The sequence below is a fragment of the Mesoplodon bidens genome, assembly GCF_964165515.1.
Source record: "Mesoplodon bidens genome assembly, chromosome: 17".
In the NCBI taxonomy this organism is placed as follows: Eukaryota; Metazoa; Chordata; class Mammalia; order Artiodactyla; family Ziphiidae; genus Mesoplodon; species Mesoplodon bidens.
In genome coordinates, this window is record NC_138174.1 from 12780193 (window position 1) to 12804815 (window position 24623).

At 35.5% G+C, this 24623-nt stretch overlaps 1 protein-coding gene across 12 annotated transcripts in view; it reads right to left on the reverse strand.

Moving 5' to 3' along the window:
* SUPT20H (SPT20 homolog, SAGA complex component) overlaps positions 1 to 24623 on the reverse strand; it is a gene marked incomplete at its 3' end in the record, with an annotated part of 39021 nt that overhangs the window by 2210 nt on the left and 12188 nt on the right. For 7 of the 12 annotated variants that reach the window (XM_081214478.1, XM_081214479.1, XM_081214483.1 and 4 more), the window contains 17 exons: positions 23609 to 23725; positions 23433 to 23486; positions 20891 to 21030; positions 18959 to 19115; positions 18803 to 18859; positions 16214 to 16285; positions 14939 to 15096; positions 13411 to 13437; positions 12815 to 12847; positions 12131 to 12248; positions 11475 to 11577; positions 11183 to 11341; positions 9157 to 9463; positions 8453 to 8607; positions 6107 to 6162; positions 4063 to 4191; positions 519 to 624 (listed from right to left, as the gene is read on the reverse strand). In XM_081214478.1, coding sequence (XP_081070604.1) covers positions 519 to 624; positions 4063 to 4191; positions 6107 to 6162; positions 8453 to 8607; positions 9157 to 9463; positions 11183 to 11341; positions 11475 to 11577; positions 12131 to 12248; positions 12815 to 12847; positions 13411 to 13437; positions 14939 to 15096; positions 16214 to 16285; positions 18803 to 18859; positions 18959 to 19115; positions 20891 to 21030; positions 23433 to 23486; positions 23609 to 23725 — 1948 coding nt within the window. Of the gene's footprint in view, positions 1 to 518; positions 625 to 4062; positions 4192 to 6106; positions 6163 to 8452; positions 8608 to 9156; positions 9464 to 11171; positions 11342 to 11474; positions 11578 to 12130; positions 12249 to 12814; positions 12848 to 13410; positions 13438 to 14938; positions 15097 to 16213; positions 16286 to 18802; positions 18860 to 18958; positions 19116 to 20890; positions 21031 to 23432; positions 23487 to 23608; positions 23726 to 24623 lie in introns of those variants that run through there. The other 5 variants (XM_081214481.1, XM_081214482.1, XM_081214475.1 and 2 more) reach the window with 3 other exon arrangements.

Consider the following 24623-nt stretch of genomic DNA (forward strand, 5'->3'; position numbering starts at 1 on the left):
TCTTCAATTGATGAAATGATCTTCATTAAAGGTATATCTTTGCTGCACCATTTATTACTAGAAGTGGTGAGCAATCATTTAGTACAATCACATTTTTTTACAAGTGTCTTACAGAAGCTAAGCTACTTGACTATTAAGTCCTAATTCATACAACAAGCCACTGGAATGAGAAAAGATTGTGCAATCTGGAAAAATGCAGTCTCAATAACCCAGGAAAACTGAAAAGCTAACAGCTTTAGAAGCTTCCTAGTAAGTTGAGTAACTGTAAAATATTCCCAACAAAATTTAACATGAGGAAAACATTAACTGCTGTTAATATATGTAGGTCAAAGCACTTTAAACAATTATCAAAATAATGAAAAAAATCTGAGTGCCATCAATTAATAGTTCACACATTAAATATAACTAAAGTTTTTCCTTGTAACTGCGCAAGGAAAATAAATAGTTAAAATGGTGAGATCACAAATAGATTAGATACTTTAAATAAATTCAACATATTTAGTTATGAAGATACCAACCAGCTGCCTGTGACTGCATATAACTTCCTACTCCAGCAAGGTTAATAACTGCAGTGTGCTGAGCAGATAAGGCCTGTTCTTGACTGGTACAACTTTGTTCAGAACCCTGAATAAAAAGATAATACGTGACTTGTACAAAAATAAAAACAATTTTGGATTGGTGGAATTAGTATTTTATTCCTGTATGAAAAAAAAAATCAACATTAGTTTAGGTCTTGCAAAAAGAATGGCCTAAGGAAAAGACGTCAAAGGTATTTAGAATTAGCAAGAATAAGCTTATGGTATTTTGAAAGCAAGAAAATAAAACCTAATTTTCAGAACTGATACTGTATTAAAAATAATTACTAAGGCTTCTATAAAGCTTCATCAGAACTTTTTTTTTAATTGAAGTATAGTTGATTTGCAATATTGTGTTAGTTTCAGGTACAGAGCAAAGTAATTCAGTTGTATATATACACACACACATATTTTTCAATTATTTCCCCTTATAGGTTATTACAAGATATTGAAGGTAGCTCCCTGTGCTATATGTTAAATCCTTGTTGCTTATCGATTTTCTGTATAATAGTCTGTATATTTTCTGTATAATAGTTAACCCCATACTCCTAATTTAAGCGCCCCTGCAACATGGTAATCATACATTTGTTTTCTATGTCTGTGTCTGTGGGTCTGTTTCTGTCTGGTATATAGATTCATTTGTATTATTTTTTAGATTCAACATATAAGTGATATCATATAACATTAGTCTTGCTCTGTCTTAGTTCGCTTAGTTTGATATTCTCTAGGTCCATCCACATTGCTGTAAATGGCAGTATTTCATTCTTTCTATGGCTAATATTCCACTGTATATATATATATACCACATCTTCTTAAGCCAATTATCTGTTGGTGGCACTTGGGTTGTTTCTGTCTTGGCTATTATAAACAGTGCGGCTATGAACATGGGGGTGGCATGTATCTTTTCAAATTAGAGTTTTCATCTTTTCTGGGTATATACCCAGGAATGGGAGTGCTGGATCATATGGCAGCTTGGGTTTTAGTTTTTTAAGGAAACTCCATACTCTTCTCCGTAGTGGCTGCGCCAATTTACATTTCCACTAGCAGTGCAAGAGGACTCCCTTTTCATCTATTTAGGCCTGCCCATTTTTTGATAGGGCTGTTTGTTTTTTCAATATTGCTTCTATAAAACTTCATCAGAACAAGTTTTTAAAGCTTTAAACACTGCAACATAGTACTAGAACTTCTAGTGAGCACATTCAAGAAAAGGAAACAAAAAGGCATATAGATTAAAAAGAAAAAATAACTGCCCTTATTTGCAAATGGCATTGACTATCTAGGAAAAAACACCCTAATGAATCTACAAAAAAACTTCTAGAACAAATAAGTGAGGTCAGTAAGATTGCAGAACACAAGATCAACATACAAAAACATACAAAAACAATTCTGTATACTAGCAATGAACATATAGAAAACGAAATTAAAAACAATACCATTAACAATTTCCCAAGAATGGGAAAAAAAAAGGAAGGGAGGGAGGGAGGGAGGGAGAAAGGAAGAAAGGAAGGGAGGAAGGAAGGGAAAGAAAGAAAGAAAACTAAAGAAACTTAGGTGTAAATCTATGAAACGTACAGGTTTTGTATGCTGAAAACTAGCTGATAGAGCTAGCCTAGATAGAGACACACTGTGTTCATGGACTAGAAAACTCACACAGTCAACGTGGTAAGCCTTTCCCAAAATGACCTTTAGGTTTAACTCAATTCCTTTAAAAATTCCAGCGAAGTCTTCTGTAGATATAGATAAGATGATTCTAAAATTCATAAGGAAAGGCAAAGGATCTAGAACAGCTATAGAATTTTGAAAAAGAAGGATAACATCGGAGGAATCACTGTGTCTGATTTTAAGACTTACTATATATATATGTGTGTATGTATATATATATGTGTGTGTGTATATATATACTTAGTCTACAGTGATCACAACAGTATGGTACTAACAGAGTGACAGATATTAATACATAGATGGGTGAAACAGAGTAGAGAATACAGAAATAGAGCCACACAAACACAGTCAACTGACCTTTGACAAAGGTGCATAAGTAATTCAGTTGAGGAGGATGGCTTTTCTAACAAATGGTGCTGGAGCAAATGGACATCCATATCCCCCCATAAAATGAACCTGGACCAAAGTCTCATACCTTTTATAAAAATCAACTGAAAATGGATCATAGATTTAAATGGAAACTATAAGAAAAAACCTTTTGGGCCTAGGGCTAGGTGAGGAGAGTTCTCAGACTTAATACCTAAAGCACAATTCATTAAAAAAAAAAAAAAAAAAGATAACTCAGACTTCCAGAAGCAATTCAAATGTCCATCGATGGATAAATGGATAAACAAAATGTGATATATAAATACAATGAAATACTATTCAGCCTTAAAAAGGAATTTCTGACACATGCTACAACATGGATGAACCTTTTGGGTATTACGCTAAATTAAACAGGTCAGTCACAAATAGACAAATACTGTATAATTTCACTTATATGAGGTACCTGGAGTAGTCAAACTCACAGAAACAGAAAGTTGGCTAGAAGGAGGGGGAAATAAGGAGTTGTTTAATGGGTATAGAGTTTCACTTTTGCAAGATGAAAAAGTTCTGGAGATTGGCTGCACAACAATATGAATATACTTAATGCTACTAAACTGCATATTTAGAAATGGTTAAGATGGTAAATTTTATGTTACAGTATTTTAAAATTTTGTAAATAAAGTGCAAATCAAGAATTTTATATTCAGCCAAGTAATCCTTTATGTGTTAATAAAGAAAAATAGCTTTAAATATGTGCCCTTCCTGAGAAATCTAATAGAGGATGAGCATTATCCAATCAAGATTTGACTGGGTAATCTTTGGTGGAAGGACTGATAGTGAACATTACATATATTTAATTGTGAACTAAGAGAAATGATGAGGGTGGGACTCAACAATCAGTAATTTTTAGTTTCCCAGATGATTCCGAAGTGCAGCAAAGGTTCAGAAAAACCTGAAGTTCCTTCTACTACTTTAATTTACTTTAGTTCTTGTTCAATTTCATTTTGTTTGGCAATATACAAAGTATTTGTTTTTGTCTATCTTCGCTCTGTTCTATGCTTCAAGATAAAAAGAATATCTCTATTCTAATAGACACAAAATACTATCAAAAGAAGGATGATGACGGGGTAGAAAATACATGGCCTATAGAGGCAGAAAGACCTGGACTTGAATCCCTGGCCCTGCCACTCGATGTATGGTTGTGAGCAAGTCAGTCACCTGAATCTATTTCAGACTATGCAATATGCAAGATGGAAGTGACATCATCTATTCAAGTATGGCTGTTGTGAGAATTAGAAACAGGCACCCAATAACTGATAGCTGCTATTGTTAATGAAGAACCACACATGAAAAGTTGGTTCAAACAATCTAAATAAAAACACTTGAAATATGCTTGGCAGATACCAAAAAAGGTTATAATTCTATGATACAAAGCATATGGAGGGTAGAAAGGACATACCTGCTCCCCTGGCTGTTGAGGAATAGAAGTTGTGGGTTGCTGAGGTTGCTGTGGTGTAAACTGAGAAAGCTGCTGCTGCTGCTGCTGCTGCTGCTGCAGTGTGTTAAAAATGAGCGAGCCACCTGGAAGCTATTAAGTATTTAAGCAAGAATTAATTAGCCGATTTCAGATTATATTTCTTTATTCTACAAACATTTCTGGAGCATTCACTATGTGTCAGGCATTCTTCCAGGGACTGAGGAAACAGGTGAACAAAAATGGAAACAAAACAAGATTCCTGCCCTTAAAAAAAGGAACAATCGCTTTAAACACAATTTTTAAGTGCTGTTACTTTGGCTCTCAAATATGTTAGTAATCTCCAGTGTAAGTCTTTCTGCTTCAAGTTAATAGTTAGCTATCCAAATATACATACTGCTTTTATTTAACTGCTTTTATACATCAACACAAAACAGCATTAAATGCATTTGGAAGTATAAACAAGAAGCTAGTGATAATCAGAGATATATATTAAGAAAACTCGTCTCCCTAAATTCGGTCTAGCTTTGCCCTAAACCAGAAATGCATGCATTTTTATATAACATAGCTAGGAATTCCAAAGCTGAAAAGAAAGTGCATTAGATGTCCATATTTAGTTTGGAGACATTACTTGCTCTGTCATTCTGAATCTAAATTAATTAAAAACAAACAAACAAAACAAAAAAAACTTAAAAAAAAGAAGCATCCAGAAAATTCCACACTAAAAACTAAAACTATGCATTCCAAATGCATCAGGAAACAAATGGTTTTTCCACTTTACTCTATAGGAGTTTAAGTTAAAAGCACTTTGAAGTTTTGTGGGAAAGTCCAAGCGAATATCGAATACAGAACTCTTAGGTCTTTATAGTCAAAAAAGGTGTCTCGGGTCAAAAGCTCTATACCCAGCACAGCTCACTGTTAGGTAAACCTGGACAAAGCACAGGTCAAATGTTCCTTCCTCAATTAGGTAGACAGTAATAAATGTTGCAAAATATAATTTATAAGGTGGCTTTGCCCTTAATCCTTATTATCAGTGCTATTAAGGAATCCCACTCCTCTTAACACTGAGACTGATCCTTGTAGAAATTCCTACAGCAAAATGCAGGAAAGTTGGCTAAATAAACCAATGTGTCCATATCACAATTAGATTATTCTGCAATTAGTCTGTAAATACTGACACTGTTTGCATATTGTATACAGGAAATAAGTTTTAAGATTTAGTTCTAAGTGTATTTCCTGATTTATTACTTCTGAATATCAGGTTGGGTTGATCTGTTTGTTATTGTTATTTCCCAATAATCCATAGCTCTGCCATTCTTTGTCTCCAAATCTTTATATTTATGTCTACCTTTTCTAAAAATTCTCTGTAGATAATCCCATCCATTTTCCAACCTACTAGCTTAATACTGAATTCCATCCTTAAATGACCTAGCATAACACTCAGAATATTTTAAGTTCACAACATGTACTAAATTCTTTACCTACAATCTCTCTTTATACGTTAACATTGATAAAATGTGTTAAGAAAAGCCTCACTACTGGACACAAACTGTAATCTAACAAACATTTATTGACTGACTACTAGGTGCCTGGCACTGTGCCACAAAGTCATATTCTCCTCAGGAAAAGAACACACATACCTAATTTTAAAACTTTCTATTCACACAGAAAATCTACTATAAGCAAACAGCAATACCTACATGCATACATAAAAAGTCTGTTAAGAGAGAAATTATTTCTAAGTATACCTGCTGCTACTATTGTAGGCAAGTTATTTTCCTTGGCAGTTGTCAACTCTCCCCTCTGGAACTAGTTCTTGATTTGGCAGTGGTGCCAGAGCCAATGAAAGTGCAGTACATAGGATACCAATTCTTTCCCCTTATCTACTTGAACATGCAAAGGTAACCACACCCTTAGAAGATTCTGGACAACCTCAAAACTTCAAATGCTGATATGTACAAACTTACATGGTTAAAAACAAACAAACAAAAACTATAAAAACTTTAATAAAAAGCAGTTTCAGGTTTACCTGGAGTAGATTTAAGGGCCTGAGACTTGAAGTATTTTTTAAACCAAATGGAACACCTATTAAATAAAACTCATGGTTAAAACATGGAATTAAAACTTTATTATACTTGAAAGTATTTTATACTTTAGTATATAAAAATACTTTTAAGTACTTCCTGCACAGGTGCTTATTTTCTATATTTAAAAAATTTCTTATAAGCAAAAACCCCCCTATTTTCACCAATACCAAAGATGTGGGCACCAGATGTACACTATAATCTGTATTTCAGAAACTGAGACTTCTTTATAAATATTTTGACTGTTGGCTGGAAAAGTAATCTAGCAGTATGCAAACACCATAAACGTAATAAAACTATCACTGTTGTGCAAATACATTTCAGGGACTGGCATCTATTTATATTCCTCAGTGCTAAACAGCATATGATCATAACCCTATCTCTGAGAAGCAGTGTGCTCTGTGCCATTTTTTAAAGTACAAATGCTAATATTAATAATGCTAAAGAACGCTGCTGAATTTTGTGTGTAAGGATCAAGCTGAAAGTCAGGAAACGATGCTCTGTTAATTCTGAACTTATTCCCCCAAATCTGTGACACAACATGGAGCACATCATAAAGCAGGGGTTGGCAAACTCTTCCAGTAGGCTTTGTGGGCCATACAGAGACTCTCATATACTCTTTCTTTTGTCTTTTTTTAAAAAGACAAACTTTAAAAAATGTAAAACTATTCTTAGCTTAGATGTGGGTTATAGTTTGCTGATCCCAGTCTCAAAGTATGTATTGTATATATTTTCCTCACTAAATATACCAATTCGAACACTAGTTAAAAATGTATATGGTCCTCTAAGCAGATAACTGTACTAAAAAAGCTACAGGGCAAATAATGCACAGATGACAGTATGAAAGTCTTGTATAAGAAATGGAAAATGCATAATCAGATAAAAATGTGACAATACTGATATTCCCTCCAGGATTCTCATAAAAAAAAAAAAGACATAACTCCCTTTAAAGGTGGATGACATCTGTATCATGTTTTATAGCTTTCTAAAGGCACTTTCATATCACTTCATTTATTTCTCATAAGTACCAAATGAATTTAGAAATTTTCACTCCCATTTTAGAATAGATGAAACTCAGGCTAAGGGAGAAAAATTAAGTGACTGCTTTCAGACCCCACAGTTAGCATTTGGAGCCACAAGTAACTGGTAGAATTATATGTAAATATAAAATCCTAAATTCAACACTGATTCCATTTCCAGGGCTTCTGTCACTAGAGCATATTTATACATATTAAAATAAGAATATGAGCTAGAATTAGAAAATCACAGCAATATATTAACATGTTTAAATTATATTCTTTGGATTCTCTTTCTCTTAACTCATAGAAAGTTTCAGGTAAGTTTTTCTGACTATGCTGAGTTTACTTTTCCTGTTAATTTTTTCTCAGTAGTAAGAAATCGAACTGTTCTGAGATATAATACGTTCTCTTAAAGAGCATTTAAAAATGGCACAAGTCAGGACTTCCCTGGTGGTGCGGTGGTTAAGACTACGCGCCTGGGTTCAATCCCTGATCCGGGAACTAGATCCCACACGCATGCCGCAACTAAGAGTTCGCATGCCAGAACTAAGGGGCCCGCCTGCTGCAACTAAGACCTGATGCAACCAAATAATTAGTAAATTTTAAAAAAAAAGCACAAGTTATTAAAACTGTTTTTCAGTATATGTAATTATAATTATTACTACTACTGCAAGAAAACTACTACTAATGATGATGACAGCAAATATTTTTGAATATTTATCACATCTCAGGCATAGTTTAAGCACCTCATCTGTATTTATTCATTCAATCCTCACAATTATGAGGTAAAGTATTATTATCATCCACATTTATGAAGAAAGTGAGGCACAAAGGTAACTCTGTCATGATTACACAGTTAGAGTAAGCTGCACAAGCAGGGTTCAAATCAGGCAGTCTGGCTCCAGAACTGAGGCTTTAAATGCCATGCTGTGTTGCTTTTCTTGCTCACATATGTTTTCAAAATACATTTCCTTTACCTGGGACAGGACTACACTGACAATTATAAAAGTTACTTTTATAATAATCTTTGGAAGGTAAAGATAAAATTTGCAGAGACTTATAGGCTTACCAAGTTTCCTCACAGAGAAGTTCATAGTTAGATGGGTTTTTAACTCAAATACCAGAACTCTTAAAGCTTTTGAAAGGAAATATTTCCGACATAATACTTCATAAAATAAGGATGTTAAATGTTTAAATAATATCGTTAAATGGCATTTTTACATAAGCATGGACTTTAATTTTATTAGAGGTTATTATTTCTAATATTCTGACCTGCTTGAGAAGCTGCCTGCATTGCACTGGGCAATGCATTGGGTAGCAGACCTCCTGAGGGTAGAAGGCCACTCAAGTTTATTCCTGCAGGAGTTATGGCACCAGTGTTACAGCCCAGCATAGGGTTTGAACCACTCATCAAAGCTTGAGCTCCACTGCAGGAGAATAAGACAGAGCATTAAACTAGCACTATAAAAGGGAAAATCAGCCACATAATTCCTTGGATTAAAAAACAAACCACTAAACAAACACAGATATTTCTGTCTTAAATGTCAATTTGGAGGCTTAGTTTCATTTTTTTGCTAGAAAGTGACAGCAAGGTTGGCTAAAATTAAGTACAGTTTATTTATCAATTAAGTACTATATATTTATCAAGTACTATATATTTATCAAGTACTATATACTTAAAATATAATTTGGAAGAGTAATGTCCTAATCAATGGATTAAAAGATGGTAAAACAGAGGATAAACAGGAAAATCTAAGCCGCTGTCGATGTGTAGTAGTATCATCTTAGTGCATGTAATAGATTGATCACCTAAAATTAAAACATACTTGTTGAGATAGCTTCTATCCACATAGAAACTATTTTCTTTCAATTTCAATAATATGCAATTTGTTCTTAATTTCACAAATAAGAATTTCTTTAGATTGCTTACAGTATCTTAAAAAAAAAAAAAAATCAGGGCATCAATGCAAACTTACCAAACAGAGCCCACTACATTGATGAAGTTAAGTCCAGCAGAGTTTGCCATGACTTGGGTGGCCGTGGTTCCTGTAGTTATAGATGTTACCATGGTGGAAAGAGGAATGGTCGTTACAGGCATTGCCTGGCTCAGAGACCTTTGCTGCTGAGCAAACTGAGTTAACAAAGTGGGCTGAGGGGTGAAGCCTGAATCTTGGGGAGTAGGGGTAGCTGAAGGGGTAATAGGAGTTGAGCTCTGAGCATCAGGAGGGTGTGGGGTCGATGAAGGGGTTGGTGTAGGAGTAGATGGCTTAGGAGTTCCAGATCCTGCTCATTGAGAAAAATAAAAATTGCTAGTTTGTTATAAATGGCCAGTCCTTTTTAAAATAAGGTTAATGGAATCTTATTTAGCACTGACAATTTGTTCCAGTTTTTTTTTAAAGCAGTTAACTGCAAGTGTTAATTTCTACACATGATACATGAGTGTTGCTACACTCAATTACAATTAAGGATGCAGTATATCACCTACAAATCCCATCAGAGGTGCTATTACAGTAACAGTAAAAATATACGTTTGTATTCTACCACAATACCCATTTAAAAGTTAGTTTCCTACATGCTACCTTTGGCCTATAAAGTTTAAAAGGACTTCAAATTAATTTTTGTTATTTACGATTTCACTAATTTAGGACTTCACTTAGAAATATTGCTTATTTTCTGTTAACAGTCTGAGATAAACTCTGAACATATTTAATAAATTACATATGATTAACAATCATATTTGGCACCTAGATATACATATTTAATTCCTAACACATCAAGTTTATCCTGACAAACAAATTTTACAAAACACAGTAATAAAGCAAATATTTGAGAGATAATACTGCATCTTTAACAGTAACTGTGTACTTCTGTTTAAATGTAGAATGTATAGAAAATCTGTTGTGAATGAAGTATGCACAGTTTATCAACTTTAAAAAAAACAAAAACAAAAAACAAAAACCAAAAAAATAAAACCAAAAGCTCTTGAGGTGTTTTCTTTTTTAGCTTTCATGTCCTGCAGAAAGAAAGGAAAGAAATGTGAATGTCCAGAAGCTGTCACTCAACCCTTACTTAAAGTAACAACTGTGTGCAGTAGATTAACATAATCCATACCCACAACATAAGAAGTGTGAATAAGACTTTCAGGAAATTTATAAATTTTTCTTTGTGCAAAACAAGAAGGCAGAAAAATTACACCTTTTGAGCTATCAAGATGAAGATGTTTACATCTAATGCAAAGACCACCCTGTCACTGTGCAGTGTACTAAAACTTTCAGCACACATTAGTTATTTATTAAAAAATCTAAAAAACTGGAATGCTTTTTTGCAAGTTGGTACCTAAATATCTCAGATATTTACTAATTTGAAGAAATTCTCCCAAACTAACGCTAGAATTCTTGAATAACTCTTCTTGATGTTAAAAAAAAAAAAAAGTATTCAGTAGTAAAAATTACATTTTAATATCTTCAGGTGCTTTATGATCATCCCACATTTTAGTAACTGATAACAATTTATAAGAGTGTAAGAGTGTTATTGAAAAATCGGCTTTCAGTTTACTGTATCACCACCTTGGAACTAGTTGGCTTCTTACATTGACAAAGATAAGACTGCAGCAACAACTCTTATGACTTTTTTTCCATATCAGCTGCATAGTTTACATAAAATGTAAAATGCCCAAGGGTACACTGGAATAAAAAATAATTTGGACTCTTATTGCCACATTTAACTACCAGATTATTTTTTTCAGGAGATGTGTAGGTTGCAAGTCTATAAGAAAGGTATACACAAGGTGCATACATAAATACAGAAAAACAAATACAATTACAATAAACATGTAATACATACAGTCAACAAGAGATTGGCATGAAGCGTCTCAAAATTTATACATTTTGGGTAGACAGTACATTCAGATTTCACTATTTCACTGGTCAAAAAGAGGCATCTTAAGAAACACTAATGCAAAAGCTTACAAAGAGTTAATGAAGAATTTAAGTTATGACTCACTTTGTGATGAACTGGCAGGTGACAGGGCAGCTGGAGAAAGCATGCTAACTTGATTGAGATCCATGGATGACTTCCGAGAAAGACTTGGTGGCTTAGAAGCAGGAGGAGGAGTTGGAGATTTAAGAAAGCTGCTGACCTGCTGTGGTGTAAAATAGTTACCTAGAAGAAAAATATACACGTTGTTTCCTAGATTCACAATTTAAAACTCTGAGTAAATCAAAATATGAGTAAATGGATTACGATCATCTGTTGTTTCTTACTCTAGATTACAAAAAACTAAGGAATGTAATACCTGAGGAACTATTTCCTGAGCTTGAGGGAAGTTTGATGGGTGGAGGTCGATGTTTTACTCCCTTCCCCAATACTGAAGACTGAACTGACAGGGTCTCAGGCTGCTAAGACAGTGACATTAAGCATACTCATTAAAATTAAGGTCAAATCAGAAATTCACAAATTAGTAACACTATTATAACCCCTGGATGAAAACACAGTTTAAAAAAGTGCAATGTACTTTTAATGTTTCTAGATTGGGTATTACAGGTGTTTCAAAAAAATGTAATTCCACATAAGGAGATCCATGAGATAACTTACAGTATACACAGGATGAAGGCAAGATTTCTGAGTAATAAGGTGGGGAGAAAGTTTGAGGGAGAAGAGCAGAGTCAGATGACAGCAAAGCTTCACCCTTAAATTGTCTCCAGAAAAACAGTAACTGTTGACGCCAGGTGGGTGATCAGTATACACAGATGTTCATTACACTTTTTGCTCTACCTCTGTGTACATTTGAAAGTTTCCATCATAAAAAGTTAATAAAAAGAAGATCAAAAGTAAAAACAAAACTAAACAATACCCCTATCCCTCATAAAACAGTCCTTAACATTTCTCAGATTCCTTGAGAACAATTAGGCAGAAAAAAGTAACAGCGCAAAAAAAGCTAAGCAAACACACTTCTGTTTCCTTCCCTGGAGAAGGCTGACTCAAGCTCGCTGAGCCACTGGAGCTATGCGACATCTTCACTGGACATTTGGCTTCGTTCTGGACCAGTTCCTGGTACTGACTGACTACTCTGAAATATTAGGGGGAAAACAGGTAATGATTAGCTAACTATTTTAAACATAAATTTACTACATAGGAAATAAATAGTAACTGTTAATGAAACAAGTTCTATCAAAAATAACATAAAAATTAAAATTAGACAATTTATCTTTGATAAAAGCACATTCTTCTAATACTTTCAATAACAAGCTAGTGCTGAAAACATTTTGCTAATTAACAATCTAAAGATAACTTGCAGTATCTTGTCTCTAATACAGAAATTACAGGGATTATTTCACCAATAAGTAGCCAAAAGAACTACCCATTGACTCTCCCTTATATTCTGATTAAACTATTACCTAGAAATCATTTTCCTTAGCTACTGTAGATACATCTAAGTTCTCTTATTTAAAATAAAGCTACATTTTAAACATTATCCTTTTAGTTGTTATTTTCCTAATTCTATTTAAAAATCCTAGTAATACCTAGGCATAATTAAAATCAAAGCTTTAACTTCGAATGGAGTAGTCTCTACCCTACAAGAGTGAAGTTTATCATATCCATCCAGATCACAAATAAAGATGCAAATATTTTTACCTCTCAGCATCAGTCTTTGATCCAATAATGAACCTAAATTGTTTTTAAAAAAAGAAGAGAAAAGTATTAGATAGACTTGTTTTAAGGAGCCCTGAGATTACTTTTGAAGACTTCCATATTTTAGTGACAGTAATTTTATAAACTGAATTAAAATCTACCAAGGTATCATGAAAACAAAAATTTTAAAATACATTAAAAAATAGGAAGCAATGACCAAGCTCTGCATGCATTACAAAATAATTCTGTGAATAAGTTGGCTGATCTAATTTAAAGGAGATTTACTTTGGCAGAAAACCTATGTTTCAAAACAAAATCTGGGCTGAAAGTTACCAAGTGCTATACACCCTTACAAGTGTCTGTCCTACAGCAATATTCACTGAACTACCGTGTACAAAGCCTTTGGCCTTCCTCTCACTTTAACCTTTGATTTTGGAAGACATTATTAATGTCTATATAGCAGGCCCTTAAAATATATTTTAGACGAGGAAGATGGTTTATCATCAATTTAAATAAAAAGTCTTTATCAAGTCTTAAAAGAGTTTGACATTTATATGATTTCTTAACGTATTAAAATAGTTTGTTTATTTTTTAATTACCAATTTGAATGATCATCTGTGGAGAAGCTGAAATATAAAATGTAAAAAAAGAAAAACTTGGTTAATGCAGCTCAAACTTTGACTTTATAGCTACTAAATCAAGTAATTTATGAATATGGGAGAAGGACTAGAAGGTAATAAACAATGCAGCATTTCTGCAGCAACGTCCTGATGTAAAAGGCAAAAAATTCAATTCTCTTCTTGTCAAATCTAATCAGTTGGCTTTTTGAACAATTTTTTTTTTTAATGAGAGAACATATGCCCTTGTGTTTGAGAAAAGTTAATAACTATTTAAAATGACCAATGTGTATCTTTAAAGGGAGGACTACAAAATATAGCTAATCGAAATACCTGATTTTTCTACTTAGCATACAAAAATAAAAACTGCTAATGTGAAAAAATTAGCTGAGGATTGATTCCCTGACTGCTGTTTCCTCCCATTGACTTTTACTTCGGTATTGGTGAGGTTACTCTTTAAAATCCATTTTTCTGCCATGGTTTCAATTAGTATTTTGTAAGGATTTAGCATAGAGCTGGCCCCTGCTTTTTTCTGCTGAGGTTCTCTTTATTTTTCCTTCTTTTCAAAACAGCATCGACTTGATTAAAAAGCAGAACTAATAATAAAACGAACAAGGAAAACAAAACTAAATACGGGTACCTTGTAGTAAATACATGTAGCCCGTAAGCTTAGGAGTATCAACTTCCGTTGGCGCTCTATATCTGCAGATTCTGCATCCCCAGATTCAACCACCATGGAATGAAAATACTTGGGGGGAAAATATTCCAGAAAAGTCCCAAAAAGCAAAACTTGAATTTGCCACGGGCTGGCAACTATTTACGTAACATTTAAATTGTATTTATTACTTATTTACATAGCATTTACACTGTATTAGGTATTGTTAAGTAACCCAGATAAAGTATATGGGAGGGATGTACAGAGGTTGCAAACACTACACCATTTTGATATAAGAGACTTGAGCATCTGCAGATTTTGGTATCCAAGGGGGTCCTGGAACCAATCCTCTGTGGATACCAAGGGACAACTATATATGTACTTCTAGAGCCAGTAACTACATTAAGCACTGAGTCTGTGTCCTTACAGGCAGTGCTGAAATATCAAGCATTTTTAACAGCTTTTACATTTAATTTACAGTAAACTTGCTTCCCATTTAAACAAACTATTGCCCGGAAGCACTTCATGCTCACAGAGAGGTTAAAGTCATAAGTGGCAACACATAAATATACCAAGAGGGATATCACGGGCATATCTTTCAAAGCAAATATAAGAATAATTTATAGCACAGGTTTTTTTGTTTGTGTTTGTGTTTTTTAAAGAAATTATTATTTCAAAGAACTCTTGGACAGCATGGTAACTACAATTTAAGTTTACTTAGGTCTGCTGCCAAATCTAACTGGAGTATTTAACTAACAAAACAGGGAAACTTTTATTCATTAATAGTTCATCAGTAGTTGCTAAATACATTCTGATGACTTATTTTGTCAACTGCCTGTGTTTAACAGAACTCACTGGGATGGAGACATCTGACTGTCACTCTCTTCATCTTCTTTACATGGCTGTATTTTACCATAGTAAAGTGGATCACCAAGTGACTGCAAAATGGTCAGCTTTGTTTTCTGATATGGATTACCAGCTTCACATTCAAATATATAGTCATCTTTTACATCCTGAAAAAGACCGAGCATCCCAAATAAATACCTTCTCCAGTAAATACATAGTCAGAATTAACACAAATCAGGAGTAAATGACACACTAATTTACATCTTGCAATAAAAAGACACACGGAACATAGTCCTTAGAGAAAAAAGTCTAAGGGAAAGAAGCCCAGGATTCTTTTTTCAACATGGTACTTTGGGAACAAGAGTTTCAATGGGATATTTAGTTAACGAAGCCCTAGTGAATGTCAGAATTTCATACACTGAACATATGAATGCAAATATTAAATACTAAAAGGATAAAACTTTCAAAAGCAAACCTGTTTCTATTTGTCATTAGTCTTTTTGCTATTGCACATACCAAATATCTCTCATGGGACTTCCCTGGTGGTCCTGTGGTAAAGAATCCGCCTTCCAATTCAGGGAATGTGGGTTTGATCCCTGGTTGGGGAGCTAAGATCCTACATGTCACAGGGCAACTAAGCCCACGCACCACAACTACTGAGCCCACATGCTGCAAACTACAGAGCCCACGCGCCCTAACTACAGAACCCACGCACCACAACTAGAGTGAGAAAACCCGCATGCCGCAACTAGAGAGAAGCCCGTGTGCTGCAACGAAAAGATCCTTCATGCCACAACGAAGATCCCGCGTGTCGCCAACTAAGACCCAACACAGCCAAAAAGAAATTAAAAAACAAACAAACTCTCATTTCACTCCTAGATTCACATAATTAATTATGCCACAAAATTAAATATGCCTTTAAGAAGTCACTGCAATTAGAGAGACATACACAAAACATTTCTCTTTAAAGATATCCTTAGAATAACTTACTAATTATTAATTTGAAACAGAAAACAAATCAGAACTACCAATAGGGGACCAAAACAAAAGTAAAAATGCAGTTATGCCTTAAAATTGTCCCTAGAATGGAAACCATATTTTATGAAAAACAAAACTAAACCATTGTTCCTTTTTTTAATTCACTAAACTCCCAGAAAGTTCTTAAAAACAAACAAACAAAAGAAGATCCCAAAATAAAGGCTACTGTACTTTATATGTCTAATAAATTCAGATCCCAGATTAGAGACAGCATCATTAGAAATGGAGACTGCAACGGTTACTTACATGGGCTGGCCAGACTGTTGGTTGTGAGTCATCAGATTTGATAGATTTTTCCACTTTGGCATATTTTTCCACCTAAGCAATCAAATCAAGAGACATCAGATATAATGAAATCAGTATTATGACCAAAGAGAAAAACCTAAGTGACTTAATACAATACACTGAAACGGGGCAGGACCCTTCCCCAACCCGACCCCCGCCCCGCCCCCCTGCTTTTGTCTGTGGAAAAACTTTAGTCAAAGAATAAGTTTAATCAGAGAAGTGAGAAAATGCAGAAACAAAGGAAAACAGTCAAGGAGACCAAAGAATAATAGTTTAGTCATGGAGCAAAGTCAAGGCCCGTTAGTTCCTCCTCAAGGGCTATAGATAATACTCCGAGCCCTATCCTGTGAGCTGTCTTGTAGATACTGTAACCCCACCAGGTGGAAGAAGTCAACTACATGATGACCAGGCTGTAGCCATAACATAAGTTGCCACGATTCCGAGAACTAGCCTCAAAGAAATGGGAACAAACTGACCCTAGAAGTGAAGATTAACTGTCCCTGAAACAATCGAGATGATGCTGGTCAGACCACTGATGACCAATTTCAAGACGACTGTCAGAGCTGACTGTACTGTTTCTGCATGTACCCCTCCCTCCGTGTATAGAAACTCTTGCTCCGATTGTCAGGAGGGGTAGTCGGCCTTTGGACAGGCGCCTGCTCTCCCCCACAGCTGCTGGCATCCAAAATAAAGCAAACTTTCCTTTCCACCAACCTGGCCTCTTTACTGGCTTTTAAGTGGTGAGCAGCTGGACCCCACTTTCGGTTACTATACTTTTTAGCACAAGAATTCTTGAATCGCTAATAACACCAACTACTTATGCTTAAGTAGTTTAAAATTCTCCTGATATATATTCAATTAGACCAACTGGTTTTACAAATAAAATGAAATTAGAATCTCTTTTGCCATTAAACAAGTGTAATAAACACAGCTGCTGTTTTGGACAGTGCCTCTTCTTTATGCTCCATAAGGTGATATCACATTTGACTTTTAGGAAAACTGGGATGTCAGAGAGGTGATTAGGACCAGGATCTGGATCATTTCCTCTGGCTGGGTCTTTAATGGAACAGGAATTGTCATGTAACAGTGTGGACAAAACTAGGAAGAGACTAGGGAAGTTATATTAGAACTGGTAAAAATTTTTGTAAATCTTTTCCATTTTCTAGTCAGACTTGAACCACATATTCCACGTATCTCCTACCAGTCTGTGTGAACCAAAAGTTCTCATCTTCCTGGTAACCATGATTCTAAGAGTAACAGATTCACTTGGGCATCTGGTACAAATTCAGATTCCCATATCCCTCCCCTGGAGGCCTGATTCAGTAAGCAGGTCTGAAGTGAGGGTTTAAGTGTGTATGTTTAACTGGTATCCTAGGTGCTTCAACAGATCGAGTTAGGCTGAGAAACTTTTTATTAGGGCTTTGCTACTCAAGGCATGGTCTGTGGACTCCAGTGCCACCAACCTAGGAGCTTTTCAGTATTGCAGGATCTCAGGCCCTAGCCCAGACCTGTTGAACTGGAACCTGCATTTTAACAAGCAACCCATGTGATTCTTACGTACATTAAGGTTTTGGAAGCCCTGCGTTAGATATCCAGACTGCCCTCCAAAGCTAAATCCCACACTTTGGTATTTACACTAAACATCTCTTCTCAGGCCACGTTCCTTGAAGGGCGCATAAGTTACTGAAAGGTAATGTGGCTTACTCTCTTGAGCTGTATGTACAGTGTACTTCTGATGCTTTTCACAATTTTTAAAAAATCAAAGGTAATAAGAATTATACATGTGCTAGCCTGGGAAGGATGCACAGAGCAAACATCTGTTAAAATAACCGACCAATTCTAAAGAATTGAGTGAATAATAAAAATAGGAGAAATGGGGAAACAAAAGAAATATGGAACCTCCCATCAAAAGATCTCTTTCCTGTCTTTGCTCATTTATAGTTCATGTGTTTCATGGGCCAGCAAAGAATACCACCCAAGGTTCCTAATCTTGGCTACTGCTCCAATATTATTAATTTTTAAATTTAGCCAGTGAGAAAAGAAGCATTATCAGGAAATTATGATGAAATATTATGAAAAAAATCAGTCATTTTATGCATATTATGTAATATGTACCATCTTTTTACACATTTTGAAATACTTTGGTTATTATTCCTGCTCTAAACACAGACCTGTATTAAGGAGTTACATTTTTAGACAAGTTAATGTGAAAACAGAATAGCTGCTGAAAATGAGCAGCTGACGTAAGAAGAGTCTTAGCACAAATTGAGAATGAACTAGTGGTTACCAGTGGGGAAAAGGAATGGGAGAGGGGCAATATAGGGGTAATGGGGAAAAAAAGGGTTATTATGGGATTATATAAAGTCATATGTGTGAAACTTCTGAAAACTGTAAAGTACTATAGAATTTAAAGAATCTTTCATTCAATAAAATAAATAAATAAAATAAAAAAGAAGTAGTAAGAGTGTTTGTTTTCCCAAAGTTTAAGCTACTATTAGTCAAACTTAGGAACCTTACATGAAAGGACATGCAATTCATGCACTGACTTACATCCACTTCAGAAGGTATGGCCAAATTACAGGGACTCCGTTTCCACATATCCACACACTAAAAAATTAAAAAGAGTATAAATAAATACACTGAACACTGAAAATAAGGCAAGGCATTTGGCAGAATAATAAGCTTCATTTAAAAATATATACTTACGTTTCCTGCTTTAGAAATTTTGAGGTCATAATGCTGACCTGCTTTTCTTTCCTTTCTTTTTTGTAAGAAATCAAGTAATTTTAGCTGAGGAGGAGGTGGACAATGAGACAGATCTTGCTGCCGATTCAGCGAGGACCTGGAATATCTCTTGAAACACCTGAAATATTAAGAGATTGAACTACAGAAAGCTAATACAAGAAACTCAGAATAAACATGGTTTAAGTTAGTAGGTGTTAAATGTGTCATTAAATCACAAATATCCGTAGAACACTGTCACTTGCCAAGGAATGTTCTAGGCACTGGTGAAATAAAAATGGACACAGGACTAACAAAATTCCTGCTACCACGGAGCTGACAGTCCGGAAGTGAAGACACACCTATACAAGTAAACAGGTCCCATCGTTCCAGATGACAATCAGCAGTAGGAGAAAAACCAGGGTGCTGTGGTGGGTACGTGATAGAGAGGGCAACATTAGGGCAGGGAAGGACTCTGAAGAAATGATGCGTGAGCTGAGACATGACAAGAAGGGACAAGCTGTGAAAGGATCAGGGAAGGAACAGTTGAAGCAGAGAGAGAGAATTTTAAAAGGTGCTGAGGCAGGAACAAAGTTGGCTTATTTTTAAAACAGAAAAATGAAAGTAGGACTAGAGCATCTGGGTCCACACAATGGGAGATGAGGTCAAAGAGCAAGGCAGGGGCCTTGCAGATGAATGATAATGCGTTTAGAGTGAATGTGAAGTACAATGGGATGGTTTTAGAGGAATTTAAGCAAGTGGTGGCGTGGTTGGCTTTGAGGTTTTCAAAACATTACTGTGGTTTGCTTACATGGCGAACAGACCAGAAGCGAGCGAAGGTGAAGTAGGAAGACCAGTTAGGAAGGATTTTATTGCAGAAGTCAAGATGAAGATGATGGTGGCTTGGCTTAAGGCACTGGCAGTGGGCGTGGAGAGATGTGGACAGAGATACTAGGAGACTTTATAGGACTGCTAATGGATACAATTTGGACTTACTTCACTATTTCCAAAGCTGCACCTTTTCCCCAGAATATATTATTTCCACAGTAAAGCAGGGAATTTAGAAAATGGGTGGGTTATTTCAGCCCCTTCAAACTTGAAGAAGATCCAAAGTGGGCAACTCAAACAATTATGCAAAGATAACTTAATGATGAGCCTACTATAACTGCAGACCAAATTAATATGCATTCTTTTACTTTATTAACTAGAAGAGATAGCTAAAACATTCTAAGACAAATTACCATGTTATAAAAAGGCATTTAGTTAGAAACTGACTTCTCAAAATGTGATCATTTTCCCAGATCTCTAAAAGAAATTACAAATTGTATCGTTAAAGGTAATGTTAACAAAAATTAAACTGGTGTTAGGAAGTGACAAATTATTCTTTCTGCTCATACCTCAGAATTTCTATCTTTTTGGTGAACAAACTCTGAATTTATAGGTAGTTTGTTCTTCAAAAGAATGCAGAAAATGCATCACTTCAATATAAAGCAGAGTACATGTTAAAAAAATCCTAATTCTTACACAATAAAAGTATTAAAGACAATTAAAAATCCAATTTTAAAAAATCAAGGATTTCCCTGGTGGCACAGTGGTTAAGACCCCACACTCCCAATGCAGGGGGCCTGGGTTTGATCCCTGGTCAGGAAACTAGATCCCACATGCATGCTGCAACCAAGAGTTCGCATGCCACAACTAAGGAGCCGGCGTGTTGCAACTAAGCAGCTGGTGAGCGGCAACCAAGGAGCCGGCGAGCCGCAACTAAGACCCAGCACAAATAAATAAACAAATAAATATTAAAAAAAAAAAAAAACCAGAGCACATTTATTCTTTAAAGGGAAAAGATACCATAAATGGCAAAATTTAGAGCTACTGCTCTAGTTCTCTTTTGGTTTATCCTTCCACAAAGGTAATTACCGTTTCATTGGGCGCGTGTTCATCTTTTGCTTGTTATAGAGCAGCCTGTTTGCAGTGCAGGTTACAGCTACAGAAGGATCAAGACACAGTGGTTCAGCTGTAGCTAGAATCAGTTGGCTCTCAAGCAAAAGTTTGTCTTCCTGAAATATGTAAGAGCATATACCAATACGAGATTTAAGATTTTTAAATCATACATATCACTTAATCTAGAGATATTCCTTGGAATATTTCTGCTAAGGGGTACAGTAAAATACAGTATTTCAAGTTCCAACCTAAGTGTGTAAACTTTAGAAACCTGACAGCATAATGAAACTACTCATGGAAATTCAGTAATTGGTACAAAGTGGTCACATTTTAAGAATGCCTATCCATTAGCCCAACGAGTATTTACTAAGCACCTACAATGTGTAAGACACTGTTCTAGGCGGGGGCGGGGGGGATAAAGTCCTCTGTCCCCACAAAGCTTACAGGACCAAGAGAGATGACAGCACGTTCACTAACTGGGAGAACACGGTCCCACTGTACACGCGGCTTAACTTCATCTCAAGACTAAAAATGACTCCACTAATACCGCATAAACTATATACACCAATTCCAAAGTTGATACAGGCTCTTTACCAGTGTCATTGAACTTACGTTACTGAATCCTATTTTGTCTATTTGTTTTTTGCTTAAACTCTGAAACATTTTAACGGCTATTAACTAAATTTTTAAAAAGTCAAATGAATCAATTAATTACTGCTGACTAAAAATTTTTTCAAAAAAGAAACATTGCGGGCTTCCCTGGTGGCGCAGTGGTTGAGAGTCCGCCTGCCGATGCAGGGGACATGGCTTCGTGCCCCGGTCTGGGAAGATCCCACATGCCGCGGAGCGGCTGGGCCCGTGAGCCATGGCCGCTGAGCCTGCGCGTCTGGAGCCTGTGCTCCGCAACGGGAGAGGCCATAACAGTGAGAGGCCCGCGTACCGCAAAAAAGAAAAAAAAAAGAAACATTGCTTCTTTCGCTAGATCTATTCAACTTCTTATGGAAATTTTCAAAAATACACAAAACAGAAATATAATGACACCCACGTACCAACACCCAATTTTATTTAACAACCGCCCCTAACTTGTTTTCTGTTTTTCTTTGTTTTCCTGGAGTAATTTTAAATACATTTTCAATGTTGTATTATTTCATCTGAAAAATCCTTCAGGACGCACTGCTAACTGCTAAGGACCTCTAATATCCAGTCTAGATAAATTCCCATTATCTCAAAAGCGTATTCTTAGTTGGTTTGTTTGAATTTGAACTCAAACAAGGCCTACACATTGTATTCGGTTTTTATCTCTCAAACATTTGTTTAAAAAAATTCTGTAAGGATCACCTCTTCCCCCATCTTTTTTTCTTTTCTCATGCAACTGATTTGCTGGGATTTGAGCAACTGCTTCCTCAGGGTATCATTTAACTGGGTCTGGCTGGTTGCTTCCTCATCCATGTCATTTAATGGTTTCTCTTACTCCATAAATTACTTTTAAACTGTTAGTTAGATGTAGAGGCTTGATTTAAATTAAGGTTCTATTTTTTAAACAAGAGCTCTTCAACAGTACTACTGTATACTTTCTCGTGCGCCACGCAAGGAGGCACACAAGGATTGACTGTCCCACTTTTACACCAGATGGTTTAGTCAGACTATAGGTTTTTCACATCTAAGAAATACAGACATCTAGATTCATTAAGACTTCCAAGTTGATGACATTTTAAAAAGTCTATCATTTCTTTTACACTTGTTAGCTGAAATTTTTCTTACGGATTTTCCTTGAAAAGGCAGAATAAAGGCTTTGGTCTCTCCCATTATTTACCAATCTTCAGAGTAAGAAATCAATGCCCTAAGAACCTCCAATGATGACCAGTGAGTTTTTGAATATTCTTTTAATAGCTTTTAACCTTCTTGTAAACAAAAAGATTACAGCCCAAACTACAACACTTGATAGTTACTGATGAACTGGATCTTATTTTATAATCATATTTCACAGCTAGAATAATTCTCATTATTGATATTTTACTTTAACTATCGTCTTTATAGTGACAGAGAAATAAGTGAACACTCTTGTGAGTGGGCACCTCATATATACTGAGCCAGCACTGGAGGACTAACTGGCTATTCTCCAGGTAAGAGACGTCCCCTAGGACTACAACCAGTATGGATGGCAAAAAAGACAAGACGAGCTAGGTCTGCTTTAGAATCCTAGATGACAGAAAATCAGCATCTATTTGTATCCACAACAAAACATTCTGTTTGAGAGGGGATACAAAACTATGTTTCACATTGGGTGAGGTCAGATTCACCCTATTATACTATGCCCTAAAAGCAACTGGGACTGAACTGTTTTAGTTCCTTGAGGGATTACTGCATCTTTGTAGAGACCCTTAACTTCTAAAGCTCATAAATCAATCCCAAACTTTACTCATAGATAGAATTATGAGCAGAAAATATCTTTTGCTTAACTTAGTAAATATTGTTTCATCCTATATATTACTGTTTGGGATTAAAAAACAGAACTAACCTGCGTCCATTTATGGTTATCACTTGTTATTGAATGTACATCACAGATTAAAGTCTAGAAGAAATAAAAGTTAAAAAAACACATTAATGTATAGGTATACAAACATATGAAGACATTTAGTAAGTAAAACTCCAAATAAAATCTGAAATAATACTTCTTAATTAAACATTCCTTACCTGCATTGTTGGACGTAAGAGAATGTGCCTACTTTGGTAACCAGGGGATTTCATGTTACTGGACTGCCTGTAGTCACGTATTTCTGCTACGACACATCCACAATGAAAAATATTAACCTGTTTTGAGTGAAAATATATAAGTAGATGTCATTTTTCAAAAGCCTAAATAAGTGGGTTTATACTGAATGTTTCAGGTTCTTTACATTCTTATGTAATGTTTCTGACCACTCACATACTCTTAAATGGAACTCCTTGGTGGATTTACCACCATATAAACCCTTTAAAAGCACCTGTTTATGTTCATCACGACTCAAGAAGCAGTTTAAGACTGTTTAACTGTTTGCTAGTAATAGAATGGCATCTGGCATTTGTATACTGTTAATGTTACAGATCACTGGTATCGCTGTTCTTTTTTTTTTTTTGGCTGTGCCATGAGGCTTGCGGGATCTTAGTTCCCTGACCAGAGATCGAACCCGCGTCCCCTGCACTGGGAGTATGGAGTCTCAACCACTGGACCGCCAGGACGGAAGTCCCTGCTTTTCTTCTTGACACTCACTGGCTCACTGGTGTACTCTGCTAACCCTGTCATTACTATAAATTGTCAATAACCATGCCAGAGTTTCAGCTTATAGATACAACTGCTATATTTGCTCTGCTAAAATTTCCAGAAGATAGGCTTTACTAATAAGAGGAAGAAAGCTGACATTAATTCAAATAATAATCTCTGTTAATGATACTGTTTTTTTGTCCTTTTTCTAAGTCCAAAGGTAAGAATCTGTCACTCAAGTCTTGCTAATTATCACTTGCCACAGTCGCTTATGGTATTGTGTGTTTTCACCATTCAGAACTTTTAGTGGGTACTGTGACCTCCATGTTGTCAATCATTATTATGCTCATGCTTTTTAACCAACATTTACTGAGCCACGACAATGTGAACTGTGTGTCACGCACTATCCAAGAAGCTTCATAGATAAAAGTGGTGAGATACTTGCTCTCAGTGTGGTAAGACAGGCAG